This window comes from Geotrypetes seraphini, chromosome 8 (genome assembly GCF_902459505.1).
Source record: "Geotrypetes seraphini chromosome 8, aGeoSer1.1, whole genome shotgun sequence".
Lineage (NCBI taxonomy): Eukaryota > Metazoa > Chordata > Amphibia > Gymnophiona > Dermophiidae > Geotrypetes > Geotrypetes seraphini.
Window position 1 is genome coordinate 182,413,618 of NC_047091.1, and position 14,455 is coordinate 182,428,072.

Below are 14,455 nucleotides of genomic sequence, written 5' to 3' on the forward strand. Positions count from 1 at the left end.
GGACACGTCTGGAGGTCCGGATGGCTTTTCAAAATCCAGCACTTCATCCAGGTTTTAAAAAGCTTTCCGTTTGGAAAATCTGGTAACCCTAGCCTCAAGGCATAAGCGTGAGGGCACATTTACACGCACTCAGGTGTCATTAATGTACGCAAAATGTTATCTCTTGCTTCCAGGGTGGATTGGGAAACTCTGCCCTTGAGTCTCTTAGCTTAACCGCGCCAAAGCTTTCTGTGGCTCCCTCATTGCTCTGCTTTTCTCTTAAATTCCTATCGTCCCTGTAAACCTCCCCATTTTGCTTATTTTTCTCTGTGCCCAGGGGGGAAATTACAGCTTTTTCTTTGTTTGTTTCAGTTTCTTCCTGTTGTCTACTGAAAAGGAATGAGAAAGGTTGCTAATTAGATAATTAATCCAAAGTTCTAATGAGTCCCTTCAAGCCTGGGCCTCCTCAATGTTTTTCCTCCCTCTCCCATCCTCCTTCTTCTAATTACCGTTATGTAGATTGCGCCTCTTGTTTTGGCAGATGGGTTACCATGACAACCCCTCATTGATAGCAAGAAAACAGCGTGTTGAACCGGTGCCCATGACCTTCCTGGGGATGCTTTGTGGCATGTGCATTTCAAGGGGGTCTCATTGCTTCAGAGCACCCTAGATCTCACCTAGTGTCTGAATTTTCGGTATTCCCACCGTCTACATTCTATTGGTGTCTCCGGCACTTTCAGCTCTTTGTATTCTGCATTTCTATCCAGTCTCCAATTTTGTGACTCTTTCTAATCTATCTGACTCTCCAAGCACAGTTTAGAGAATGCCCTGGAAATTGAATGCGCAGAACCCTCACTTGCTGGTAACATGATTTAAGAGTAAGACCAATCTGAATTGATTCATCAAGATTTTACGAGCAACCAACCAGTTCGTTCTAGTGATAACCTGCTTTTTGACTTTATGTAACCTCCCCTTTGTGGCCTCACTTTGCATTGAATCCATGTAATTGTGACTAGTCATTGGAATCTTGCTGCCCACTGGTCTCATCTTAGCAACCCTCAATAGTTGAGTTTAATTAATTACTTGTTGACCATTGTTGGTTATTTACAGCAATGTATAAAATAACAAATATTGAGATGGGTTGGGGAAATCCACTGCTTATTCCTAGGATAAACAGCATAAAATCTATTTTTCTACTTGCAATTTAGCTTGGTACTGGGGACCTGGGTTGGCCACTGTTAGAAACAGGATACTGGGCTTGATGGACCTTCGGTCTGTCCCAGTATGACACCGCTTATATTTTTATGGAGGCCAACTACAGGATAATCAAGCCATTGTGACATCACTGATGAGGCTGGCTCTTAGCACTGGTGGAATGAGACATTATGACATCACAGTCTCAGCTCTGAAATGTTGCTACTCTTTGGGTTTCTGCCAGGTGCTTGGGACCTGGGTTGGCCACTGTTGGAAACAGGATACTGGGTTTGATGGACCTTCGGTCTGTCCCAGTATGACACCTCTTATAATTTTATGGAGGCCAATTACAGGATAATGAAGCCATTGTAACATCACTGATGAGGCTGGCTCTTAGGCACTGGTGGAATGAGGCATTATGACATCACAATCTTAGCTCTGGAATGTTGCTACTCTTTGGGTTTCTGCCAGGTGGCTTGGGACCTGGGTTGGCCACTGTTGGAAACAGTGATGAGAGCAAACAAACCAGAGCAAACTGCAGATGAAGTTGGACCTCTGGTTCTTTTGTTGTTTTGGAAACAGTGATGAACCATTGGTTTGGCCCAGTATGACAATTCTTATGTTCTTAGGTTAAAACCAGGAAATACATCATTCATTGAGAAAGAAACAAGAGACTTCAAATAAATGCTGCATATCAATGATAGCTGCCCACATCCAGAACATAATTAGGACATAAGAGACACAAAACATTCACCAAGTATATGAATAGACCGCTATGGATCTAATATATGTGGCTGGTAAAGACCTCTAGGAATTCTACTAAATGATTCTATTATGACCCAACTTCGAGAAAAAGGGATGTTTCTTCTTACCAGTGAGGTAACGTAGGAGGAGACTTCAACTTGAAGGAAAAACTATGGTATAAACACCCAATTCGAAGGCAGTATTTTGTCTTTGGTTGTTTACCTTGGAGATATGAAAAGTAATGGAGATACTGCTGAAGGAAAGGATAGCGAATTTTCCAGAATTCCATAGGTTGCAAGATCCAAGGTAACACAGGTTTGTCAGATGAAAATGATGCCAAATGAATCTCGCTGATTTCTTCAACTGGATGATCAGAAAACTAGATCAACAACCTGGACTGGAAGGAGTCTACTTAGATTTCAGTAAAACCTCCAATACTGTTCTTCACTAGAGGCTTGTGAATAAACCGGAAAGGCCTTAGGATGGGTTTGAAAGTGGTGAAGTGGATCCAGAATTGGTTCATTGACATGTGACGGAGGTGATGTTGGCTGGAATTAATTCAGAAGAGAGAAAGGTGTGTGGTGGCATGCTTCAGGGCTTGTTGATCCAAGGACTGATTCTGTCCCATGTGAGTGATATTGCTAAAGGATTCGAAAGAAAAGTTTGCCTTTTTGCAGATGACGTGAAGATTTGCAAAAAAACCCAAAGTGGTCATCCTGAAGGAAGTGGAAAGCATGAGAAGTGATCGACAACAATTAGAAGCTTGAGCTCATTCTTGGCATTTAAGTTTTAATGTGAAGAAGAGCAGAGTGATGCATTTTGGGTGCAGAAATCCAAAGGAGCTATATTAGGATTAGGGGACAAGAGGTTGAGAGAGGCCTTGTGGTGATAGTCCCTGAGGATCACAAGTGGCCAAAGCCTGAAGAATACTAAGCTGCAAAGCAAGAGGTATAACCAGCACAAGAAGAGAAGGTGTTAATGCCTCCATACAAATCATTGGTGAGGCCCCACTTGGAGTATTGTGTTCAGTTATAGAGGCCAGAGCTCCCTAAAGACATAAAATAAACTTGAAGCAATTCAGAGGACGGTGACCAAAATAGTATAGGGCTTGTTGTACCAAAAGATGTTTGAGAACAGACTTAAAGCCTGAATATTTAGACCCAAGAGGAAAGAAACACAGAAACATGATGGCCGATAAAGGCCAAATGGCCCATCCAGTCTGCCCATCCTCAGTAACCATTATCTCTTCCTCTCTTCCTATCCCAGGCTTTCTTGAAATCAGACACAGTCTCTGTCTCTACCACCTCTTCCTGGAGACTGTTCCATGCATCTCCCACCCTTTCTGTAAAAAAGTGTTTCCTCAGATTACTCCTGAGCCTATCACCTCTTAACGTCATCCTATGTCCTCTCATTCCAGAGCTTCCTTTCAAATGAAAGAGACTCGACTCGCGCGCATTTACACCACGTAGGTATTTAAACGTCTCTATCATATCTCCCCTCTGCCGCCTTTCCTCTAAAGTACACAGATTGAGATCTTTAAGGAATAGAGGAGACGTGATACAGACATTTAAATACTTGACAGGCATAAATGAACAAAAAAAATCTTTTTCAAAGACAAGGAAGCCATCAGACTAGTTGACAGGAAAAAAAAGCTTCAAGAAGGTATATATAGGAGGCTTGCGCCAGAAGACGTATGAGGAGAGACTGGAAGCCCTGAATATGTATACCCTAGAGGAAAGGAGAGACAGGGGAGATATGATTCAGACGTTCAAATACTTGAAGGGTATTAACGTAGAACAAAATCTTTTCCAGAGAAAGGAAAATGGTAAAACCAGAGGGCATAATTTGAAGTTGAGGGGTGGTAGATTCAGGGGCAATGTTAGGAAATTCTACTTTACGGAGAGGGTGGTGGATGCCTGGAATGCGCTCCCAAGAGAGGTGGTGGAGAGTAAAACTGTTCAAAGAAGCGTGGGATGAACACAAAGGATCTAGAATCAGAAAATAAGATTAAATATTGAACTAAGGCCAGTACTGGGCAGACTTGCACGGTCTGTCTGTATATGGCCGTTTGGTGGAGGATGGGCTGGGGAGGGCTTCAATGGCTGGGAGGGTGTAGATGGGCTGGAGTAAGTCTTAACAGAGATTTTGGCAGTTGGAACCCAAGCACAGTACCGGGTAAAGCTTTGGATTCTTGCCCAGAAATAGCTAAGAAGAAAAAATTAAAAAATTTAAATTGAATCAGGTTGGGCAGACTGGATGGACCATTCGGGGTCTTTATCTGCCGTCATCTACTATGTTACTATGTTAAGGTAAACTTAAAAGTTCATGGTTCCTCCAGATCTCTGGTCTCCAATCTTATATGTGTCTCACCCCCCCACCCCCACCCCCCACACACATCTGTCTCCTGTCTCCCTCCTTCCCCATTTCTTAATCCTCTGTGTGTTGTTTCTTATTCAATTCAGAACAAACCCTGGACCGGACTGAGTTTTTTGAGGAGCGAGAGTGATCCCAGGGACCAACAGCCTCCCAGCTCTTGCTGCTCTCATCCCATTAACCCTGTAAACCCCAGACGCTAGACTTAAGCAGGAGACTGTTGCTCCCCGGTGCTCAGAACCTAACATTGGTGTTAGAGCCAATTAATGTGGGACTAACGCCAGCGCTAATCTGCGCAGAATGTCCAAAGGGTTTTAGCGCAGGAAACAACGGCCGCCCCAAAGATGACCACAAATCGTATTTAAATGTAGTCAAACACATGGTAATGAGGTCATTTGCTATTCCCTCCCAAATACTCATAGAATAGTTAAGCTCTGGAACGCATTGCCAGAGGTTGTGGTAAAAGCGGATAGCGTAGCTGGTTTTAAGAAAGGTTTGGACAAGTTCCTGGAGGAAAAGACTATAGTCTGTTATTGAGAAAGATACGGAGGAAGCCTCTGCTTGCCCTGGATCGGTAGCATGGAATGTTGCTACTCCTTGGGTTTTGGCCAGGTACTGGGGAACTGGATTGGCCACCGTGGGAACGGGCTTTTGGGCTTGATGGACCGTTGGTCTGACTCAGTAAAGCTTTTCTTATGCTCTTACATGAGCCAAGTATAGGGCAATCAAGCCATTGTGACATCACTGATGAGGTTGGCTTTGAGGCAGTGTGGAATGAGGCATTATGACATCACAATCTCAGCTCTGGAATGTTGCTCTCATTGGGGTTCCGGAATCTTGCTATTCTTTGAGATGCTGGAATGTTGCTACTCCTTGGGTTTTGGCCAGGTACTAGGGACCTCGATTGGCCACTGTGAGAATGGGCTACTGCGCCAGATGGACCATTGGTCTGACCCAGTGATGCTATTCTTAGGTTCTTATACTCAGAATAGCACACGAACACCCTGCTCTTAATGCTGGAAACCTACTGCCAGCTCAGAGCTGGTTTGGGGGGTAGGGGGAAGGAGTGTGATCTGTTTTGGAAGTGGAAGGAAGCCCAGGTAAAGCCTCTAAGTGCCGCTACTGACAAACGTATAGTAGCCCACAGAAATATGAAAAACGAAAGCAAACCCTTGTGCCCGTTTTCCACGCTTAAATATACGCCTTTTGAGTGAAAAAAAATCTTAAAAGCTTATATTTAAAGGCACAGAAGAATAGCGCCAATGTGCACTTCATTTACAGGTTCGCCTGGCTGCGCTTACTGTGGAACACTTGCGTCAGGCACATTCTTTCCCCCTTACTTTCAGTCTCATAGTGTGGAGGTAATTTGAAAGCCATTAGAAGGTTGTGTTTCTGCGCTGTTCCTGCGGTATGGGGCGGGCACTATGCCCTTTAGCGGTGGGGCTTTGAGCATCGGAGCCCAGGAACTGGGTACCCTGAATCTCCCCCTTCAGAAGTTAATGTTCGTTGAGAACCCCCAGTCCACGGGGTACATATACAAGAAAACAGATGTCGCTGCTGCGGACGCTTGGCCCAATGGTCTTTCTTATGATCGTAGGTGGTTTTGCACGTACAAATATGGATTATGTAAAATTCACTGCTCTCAACGGTCTATTTGCGTGTTGCAGTCCTTAGCGTCTTTGTTTTTCCTTCTGTAGGGTACTGGATGTCAGTGGCGTAACATGGGGGACGGACCACTCCACGCCCTCTTAGCGTGGACACTGGAGCCTCTCCTCCCTCCCTTCCCCGCGCACCTCTTGAAATGTTTCGCCGGCACGAGCGGCCTCTTCCACTTCCTGCTCGCGCCGGCCTCGGCTCCCATAAGACATCACTTCCTGGTCATGGGACCAGGACACAATGTCAGAAGGGAACAGGAAGTGGAAGAGGCCGCTCGTGCCGGCGAACATTTCAAGAGGTGCACAGGGGGTGGCGTTCGCGTAGTAAGGAATAGTTGGGGAGGGGGGTGCCTCCCTCCCTCGCTATGCCACTGCTGTTGTACAAGGTATCTACAGCCCTGGGCGGTCCTTTAGCTTTCCTCTGGCCTTAAGCGACATCACACGGACAGGGCGTGTGGACCGTCAGTGTTCCGCTTCCCTTCCCTCCGGGGGGTGTCTCGTTCTTACCTTGCATTGTATGTACATGGTGTGCAGCTGTCCCTCGTTGTCTTTCGTCACGACCTGCATCATGTGTGGCTGCTGGAAGGCGTTCTCATCCACTCTCTCCACTGCACAGATCCGCTGGATTGGGATTGAGGAGCGAACCTGAAGCAGAAAACATGGAATACCCTTGAAGTGAAAGCACACGTCGTTCGACAGCAGTAGAGCTCAAGGAGGGATACGGAGAAATTGAAGAAAGTGGGGTTGGAGAGATTAGGCCACGGGGAAAGCTGCTGCCGACTGAGGGGGAGGGTTACCTGATTTTCCCAAGAGGAAAATCCAGACCTGTGGCCACTACCTCAGGCCCGCCCATTTCTGCTTTCATCCTGTCCCCAGTCTCACCCGGTTCATAGACAACGGCGTGAAAGACAAAAGCGCGCGGTGACAATTGAGCGCAGCGCACACCGCGCTGCTCTAAATTACAGTTTTTAGGGGCTCCGACGGGGGGTTTTGTTGGGGAACCCCCTCACTTTACTTAATAGACATCGCGCCGGCGTTATGGGGGGGTTTGGGGGGTTGTAACCCTCCACATTTTACTGTAAACTGAACTTTTTCCCTAAAAACAGGGAAAAAGTGAAGTTTTCAGTAAAATGTGGGGGGTTACAACCCCCCACACCCCCCGCAACGCCCCCCCAACGTGGCGCGATGTCTATTAAGTAAAGTGGGGGGGTTTCCCCCCCACGCCCCCCTGTCGGAGCACTAAAAACAGTAATTTAGAGCGGCGTGGCGGTGCGCGCTGCGCTCAATTGTCTGGGCGCGCCTTTGTCCCGGTGCGCTTTTGACCCGACACCGCCTCACCCCCCCCAACCTGTTATTGGGACAGCATCCGCGCAATGACATCACATGTTTGCAAGTGACATCACCGCGTCGCACCCGCGCGTTTGCAGATGCCGTCCCGACGTCAGAGGCTTTTCAAAACCCGGACAAAGTACCGGGGTTTTGAAAAGCCGTCCGGGCCTCCGGACGTGTCCTCAAAAGGAAGAAATGTCCGTGGAATTCGGGACGTCTGTTAACCCTACTGAGGGGGAAGATTCACAAAACCCGCCGTGCCAGTTCCAGCCGGTTTAGCATGGAAGGGCTCACCGTGGTCTTTTCCGAGCTTCCTAGCAGACACTGACTCTGCCATCCACATGATTTACAGCGAGCTCATTAATATTTAAACAAGCACTCCGGGCAATTCTCTGTTATCGTCGGGTGATTCCCTGCCCCTCATTTGTGGGCAAAGTTTTCCGGCAGGTCTGAGCTGCCGTAGCCTTACTTTCTGGTCAATGCCTAAGTGCTAATTGGCTCAGGCACTGACAGGAAAGTAAGACTTGGCAGCTCGGACCAGCTGGAAAATTTTGCCCCCTCTCCCTGATGCACCCGGCAGGAGGGATGCCCATTCTCTCCTGCCACCGCCATCAAGCAACTCCCTTGACCTCTCCCTCAGCAGCGGGAGAAATACCCACTCCTCACACCACTGCCGTCAAGCACACTCCCCAGCAGCGGAAGAGATGCCCACTCCCTCTCGCTGCCACCCTCAAGCAACCCCCATGGCACCCCCCTGGCAGTGGGAGGGATGCCGACTCCCCCCCTGGCAGTGGGAGGGATGCCGACTCCCTCCCAGCACCGCTGTCAAGCAACCCACCCGACACACATCCTCCCCCAAAAGCAAGAGGGGTGCCCCACTGTCGTCATGCCCCCCACCTCCACCTTGGTCATGAAGGCCAGCTGGAGAGATGCCTACTCCCTGTGGCCAGTGGGCCTGCCGCTTCAAAATGGCAGGCCTTCCCTTGCCCAGTGTATCCTTGGATGCGACAGGGAGGGGCCTAAGGTTCTGATTGGCTGTTACTAATAACTGAGATTAACAGTGAAATGATGCATCTTAATAGTAGCCCACATCAATAGCTTTGGGACCAGGCCTATTTCAGTTTGGGGAGCTTTTCAGTTTTTGGAATGGTAAGGGTAAGTCAGAAAAAGGTAGACCTTTTCTGCTTCTCACTGCCATCCTGAGTGGCATCTGCAGCTCTCTTTGCCATTTTCCCAACCCTCTGACTTGAATTGCACCGAGAACTGGAGAAACACGTGTGTCACGTCGGGGAAATGGACTACTTCCGGTCCGCGTCAAATTTCAGTTTAGGGAGCGTTTCAGTTTTCGGAATTTCGGATGAAGGATCTCGTACCTGTAAAGAGCTGTCAGAAACCTATGTGGTCTGCTGGTGAGAATTCACGGCAAAGGCTGGGGTGTCGGCGAAGGACCAGATGGAGAGGATTATTGTGGGAAGACGACAAGATTGAGGAGAAAGCAAAGAGGCTGTTATAGGGGGAAACACCCTCCAGGGATTCAAATAGGAGAAAACACCCTCCAGGGATTCAAGACAAAGTTAGACAAGTTCCTGCTGAACCAGAACGTACGCAGGTAGGGCTAGACTCAGGGCGCTGGTCTTTGCCCTAAGGGCCGCGGCATGAGCGGACTGCCGGGCACAATGGACCACTGATCTGACCCAGCAGCGGCAATTCTTATCTTCTAAAAAGAATTTGGGGGGAACAAGTGAAGTTTTGGAGTTTTAAAGCCTATTCTTCTTCTTGCTTTTAAGGATGGGATGAGTTGTAGGAAGACTTGGGGGGATTCACAGCTGTGTTCCACTCTACACCGAACTGATCTGAAGAATTTGCACGATTATGTGAATCTTAAAAAGGCACTTAAAATTTAGATTTGTAAATACTCCCGTACTTGACAGTGGCGTAACGAGGGTGAGAGGCGCCCGGGGGCAGCGGGGCCCCTCCCTTGCCCTGGTCCCTGGCCCCCTGTTCCTTCACCGATCCCCCCCTTCTGCATACGCACCCCCTCCCTTCCCTTGACCCGTACCGCTGCTTGTTCACCGCTGCGTGCTCCTCGCGACCCCGTTGCACGGCACCCGGAAGTGACGTCAGAGGGAGAGATGACGCGGTTGCGAGGAGCTCGCTAAAGTTGTTGCTCGTGGCGGGGAAGGGAAGGGGGGGCGCACGCGTGGTGAAGGGAGAAGTGGAAAGAGGCAGGGCGGAGCCCCCCCACCCCACCCCCCTTACTCCGTCACTGGTACTTGATACCAAGCGAATGGTTGGTTTTCAGATGGGATAAACTGTAAGAGATTTACTACCACAACTATTTATCACTTCTATAGCGATGAAAGGCGTACACAGCGCTGTACATTTTGACATTTAATAGACGGTCCCTGCTCGGAAGAGCTTACAATCTAACTTGGACAGACAGACATGACATAGAGGGTTGGGGATGCAGAACCCAAGGTGAGAGGAGCTAGGAGTCGAAAGCACTCTCAAAGAGGTGGGCTGACATTTATAGATGGTCCCTGCTCAGAAGAGCTTACAATCTAATTTGGATAGACAGACATGACATAGAGGGTTGGGGATGCAGAACCCAAGGGGAGACGAGTTAGGAGTCGAAAGCACTCTCAAAGAGGTGGGCTGACATTTATAGATGGTTCCTGCTCAGAAGAGCTTACAATCTAACTTGGACAGACAGACAGACATGACATAGAGGGTTGGGGATTCAGAACCCAAGGTGAGAGGAGTTAGGAGTCGAAAGCACTCTCAAAGAGGTGGGCTTTTAACTGGGCCTTGAACACTGTCAGCATATGGCACAACAAGATAGAAGGGACGGAGTCTGGATTTAGGGGATTAATAACCTGTTTTAAACTACTTGAAATAATTACTGGGAAAAAGAAGCTGGGAAAGTCTTCCTAAGGGGATCTCTGAGGTTGGAAGAGGAGGAATGACGCTCCGTTGTGAAAATGATAGTGTTAACAGTCTTCAAACAGGAACTCCATGGAAACACAACCTTCCCTATGTCAGTAAAGCGCACAACAGGAAAACAATTGCAGCAGCGAAAGGAGCACAGGTTTGCCTTGAGAATAACAGAAATAGGCCGTCCGATTAATGCTCAGCTATTATATTTCCTTTCCCCCAAAGGAGATTTCTTTTGCATTTCAGGCGGTTTTCTCTTGGAACAACCTAGCTTTCTTTTTCTACGCAACGGGCCTCTCATCATGTGTTCCATAAATACGTATTTAAAAAGCATATTTATTTCAGAAATACAGGGCCTTAATTGGGGCAGCTGAAATGTTATTAGTGACCTAACTTTGAGCTATTACAGTAAAACCTTGGTTTGCGAGCATAATTCGTTCCGAACCCATGCTTGTAATCCAAAGTGAATTTCCCCATAAGAAATAATGGAAACTCGGATGATTCATTCCACAACCCAAAAACTTAAATATAGTAGTACTTGTATTGCAAGACTTCACTCGTTTAGAACAGTCACTACACTCCCGCAGCGCCAGAGAGAGACGAACCATCGGCTCAGTTGTGATGTGCGTATACTGTATGTACTCGTATTGCAAGACCTCGTCCATTTAGAACAGTCACTACACTCCCGCAGCGTCAGAGAGAGAAGAACCATCGGCTCAGTTGTGATGATGTGACGCGTGTATACTGTACGTACTCGTATTGCAAGACGTCGCTCGTTTAGAACAGTCACTACGCTCCCGCAGTGTCAGGAGAGAGAAGAACCATCGGCTCAGTTGTGATGATGTGACGCGTGTATACTGTACGTACTCGTATTGCAAGACGTCGCTCGTTTAGAACAGTCACTACACTCCCGCAGCGCCAGAGAGAGACGAACCATCGGCTCAGTTGTGATGATGTGACGCGTGTATACTGTACGTACTCGTATTGCAAGACGTCGCTCGTTTAGAACAGTCACTACACTCTCGCAGCGTCAGAGAGAGAAGAACCATCGGCTCAGTTGTGATGATGTGACGCGTGTATACTGTACGTACTCGTATTGCAAGACGTCGCTCGTTTAGAACAGTCACTACGCTCCCGCAGTGTCAGGAGAGAGAAGAACCATCGGCTCAGTTGTGATGATGTGACGCGTGTATACTGTACGTACTCGTATTGCAAGACGTCGCTCGTTTAGAACAGTCACTACACTCCCGCAGCGCCAGAGAGAGACGAACCATCGGCTCAGTTGTGATGATGTGATGCGTGTATACTGTACGTACTCGTATTGCAAGACGTCGCTCGTTTAGAACAGTCACTACACTCCCGCAGCGCCAGAGAGAGACGAACCATCGGCTCAGTTGTGATGATGTGACGCGTGTATACTGTACGTACTCGTATTGCAAGACGTCGCTCGTTTAGAACAGTCACTACACTCCCGCAGCGCCAGAGAGAGACGAACCATCGGCTCAGTTGTGATGTGCGTATACTGTATGTACTCGTATTGCAAGACCTCGTTCGTTTAGAACAGTCACTACACTCTTGCAGTGTCAGAGAGAGAAGAGCCATCGGCTCAGTTGCGATGATGTGACACCTGTATACTGTATGTACTCGTATTGCAAGACCTCGTCCATTTAGAACAGTCACTACACTCCCGCAGCGTCAGAGAGAGAAGAACCATCGGCTCAGTTGTGATGATGTAATGCATGTATACTGTATGTACTCGTATTGCAAGACCTCGCTCTTTAGAACAGTCACTACACTCCCGCAGCGCCAGAGAGAGACGAACCATCGGCTCAGTTGTGATGTGCGTATACTGTATGTACTCGTATTTCAAGACCTCGTTCGTTTAGAACAGTCACTACACTCCCGTAGTGTCAGAGAGAGAAGAACCATCGGCAAAACACTTGCAATCCAAGGTTTTACTGTATTTAATTCAAGTTTTCAAGTTTAGTAAAACAAATTTAAAATCACTTAATCAAATTTCTAAGCAATGTACAATATAAAATTTACATAAAAACAGATTAAAAGTCAGGGATACTAGATAAAACCAAAACAACTTAATAAAACACATAATAAGACAGATGGACTTACTTCAAACAGTAGGAAAAAAAAAAAAGGGAAGGACTACAATCATAAAAGAGAAAGCAAAAAAAAAAGGAAAATACAATAGGTATGGGTAAAAAGCAATAAAATTTATTTATTTTTTGTCCTTAAAAGGACAATTATCATCCAAAGGCATCCTGGAACAAAAATGTTTTTAATTTTGATTTGAATTTTGCCTTTTGAAAGCTGATGTAAACTGCTTTGCACCAACTCCAGAGGTTAAATTATCTATAAATGCTTTAGATTGGATCAGATTAGTGTAGATTAGACAGTCCACTAACTAGTTAAGTTGGGCCAGCAAAAAGGTGACCCTAACATCTGTAAAATCCGGACCCATGGCCACGCCCCCAGGTCCACCTAAGTCATGCCCCGTTCCTCCCCAGCCCCGCCCCCTCAAGGTGTTCTTTTGCTTGGGAGCCGCGTCGGACGGCATCTGCACGAGTGCAGGTGCGCGGTGATGAAGTCACAGGAAGGCGGATGTGGGGAAGGAGCGGGGGAGGGGGGAGGGTGCACCACCGCCCCGTGCCACTGGGTGGAAAGATTCATCCGACCTGGCCTGCTCTTCCAGTAGCCACCTGACCTTGAGCGACCTGTCCAAGGCCACGACCTACCTGCCAGTCTGGAGACTTGGAGTACGCGAGGGTCTCGCTGCTCAGCCAGAAGTAGCGTTTCTTGAAGGTGAAGCGAGTCACGAGGCCCACGCCCTCAGCCTTGCGTTTGTGCAGATAGCCTTCCTTGATGGTAACGGAGGGGTGGAAGAGCGTGCGGGGCTGCGCCTCACTCACTGCAATACATGCAACATTGGAGAAAGAGACAGCCTTTAATTGCAAGCAGGGCACCTCCGTCTCGTCTTTGCCTGTGGATTGATGAAGTCAACGTCATACAGCAGAAAAACCCTGAGATCCGCTTCAGAACGCACTCTTCGGCCTTCTTTTACAAAGGCGCGCTAAGCTTTTGAGCGCAGATTTAGCGCACGCTAAATCAACGCAGGCGCTAACCGCTAAAGGCGTCCATAGGCTAACATGCACGCGTTAGCGTATGTTTAGCGCATGCGATAAAAAGCTTAGCGTACCTTTGTAAAAGAGAGGGGGGGGGTTTAATGTTCCGTCACTCCGTCGGGCTCCTTCAATTTGGAACCCTCTCTCTTTATACATCAGAGCAGAGCAAAACTCGGATAAATTCGAGAGCAGTTTAAAATGCTTTCTTTTTAAAGATGCCTCCAACCGATTTATCCTTTTTTAAATAATTATTACTACGCCATACCTTGTCATATCCCACCGTTTCTATCCATCTATGTTCTCTTTCCTCACAAATTGTAGTTCGCCCCTTTTTTTTTTTCTTTTGTTTTCTTGTCCTCTCCCCGTTCAAGTTTGTCTTAGAGAGTTGCGCAGGGACAGAAATCCCACCCATCCCCGCCCGTCCCCGCCAGGATCCTCTCCGTCCCCCACCCGTCTCCGCCAGGATCCTCTCCATCCCCACCCGTCCCCATCAGGATCTCTCCGTCCCCACCCGTCCCCGTCAGGATCCTCTCCGTCCCCACCCGTCCCCATCAGGATCTCTCCGTCCCCACCCGTCCCCGTCAGGATCCTCTTCGTCCCCACCCGTCCCCATCAGGATCTCTCCGTCCCCACCCGTCCCCGTCAGGATCCTCTCCGTCCCCACCCGTCCCCATCAGGATCTCTCCGTCCCCACCCGTCCCCGTCAGGATCCTCTCCGTCCCCACCCGTCCCCGCAAGGAATTACCTCCATCCCCGCCCGTCCCCATACAAAGCAGCAATTACTCCTGACAGGATCATCAATTCCAGTTTCTTTTGTGTTTGCGCTGCTGTTTTCCTTGTGGAATCTCTTTGGTGGAACCCTTTTTTTTTGTTTTTTGTTCAGGTAATTAACTTATAAACCCCCTCTTTTACTAAGGCTGACGTGTCCATTATATTATATGGACGAACCCTGCTTCCAAAGCCTTCCATCCCCGTGGGAGTCCCGTTGACTAGAGGGGGGTCCCCATGGGTGTCCAGTGGGCCAGAGTAGGGTCCCTGTGGGAGTCCCGTGGGTTAGGGAGGGGATTCCCGCGGGATTCCCACGATCCCTGTTCCCGTGCAGACTTGTAG

The 14,455-nt window shown here is 48.1% G+C and overlaps 1 protein-coding gene across 3 annotated transcripts in view; it reads right to left on the minus strand.

Annotated features, from left to right (window-relative positions):
* Positions 1 to 14,455, minus strand: part of RASAL1 (RAS protein activator like 1) — a 242,943-nt gene that overhangs the window by 35,020 nt on the left and 193,468 nt on the right. For all 3 annotated transcript variants that reach the window (XM_033956050.1, XM_033956049.1, XM_033956051.1), the window contains 2 exons: positions 12,959 to 13,131; positions 6,453 to 6,590 (listed from right to left, as the gene is read on the minus strand). In XM_033956050.1, the coding sequence (XP_033811941.1) occupies positions 6,453 to 6,590; positions 12,959 to 13,131 (311 nt within the window). The remainder of the gene's footprint in view (positions 1 to 6,452; positions 6,591 to 12,958; positions 13,132 to 14,455) is intronic.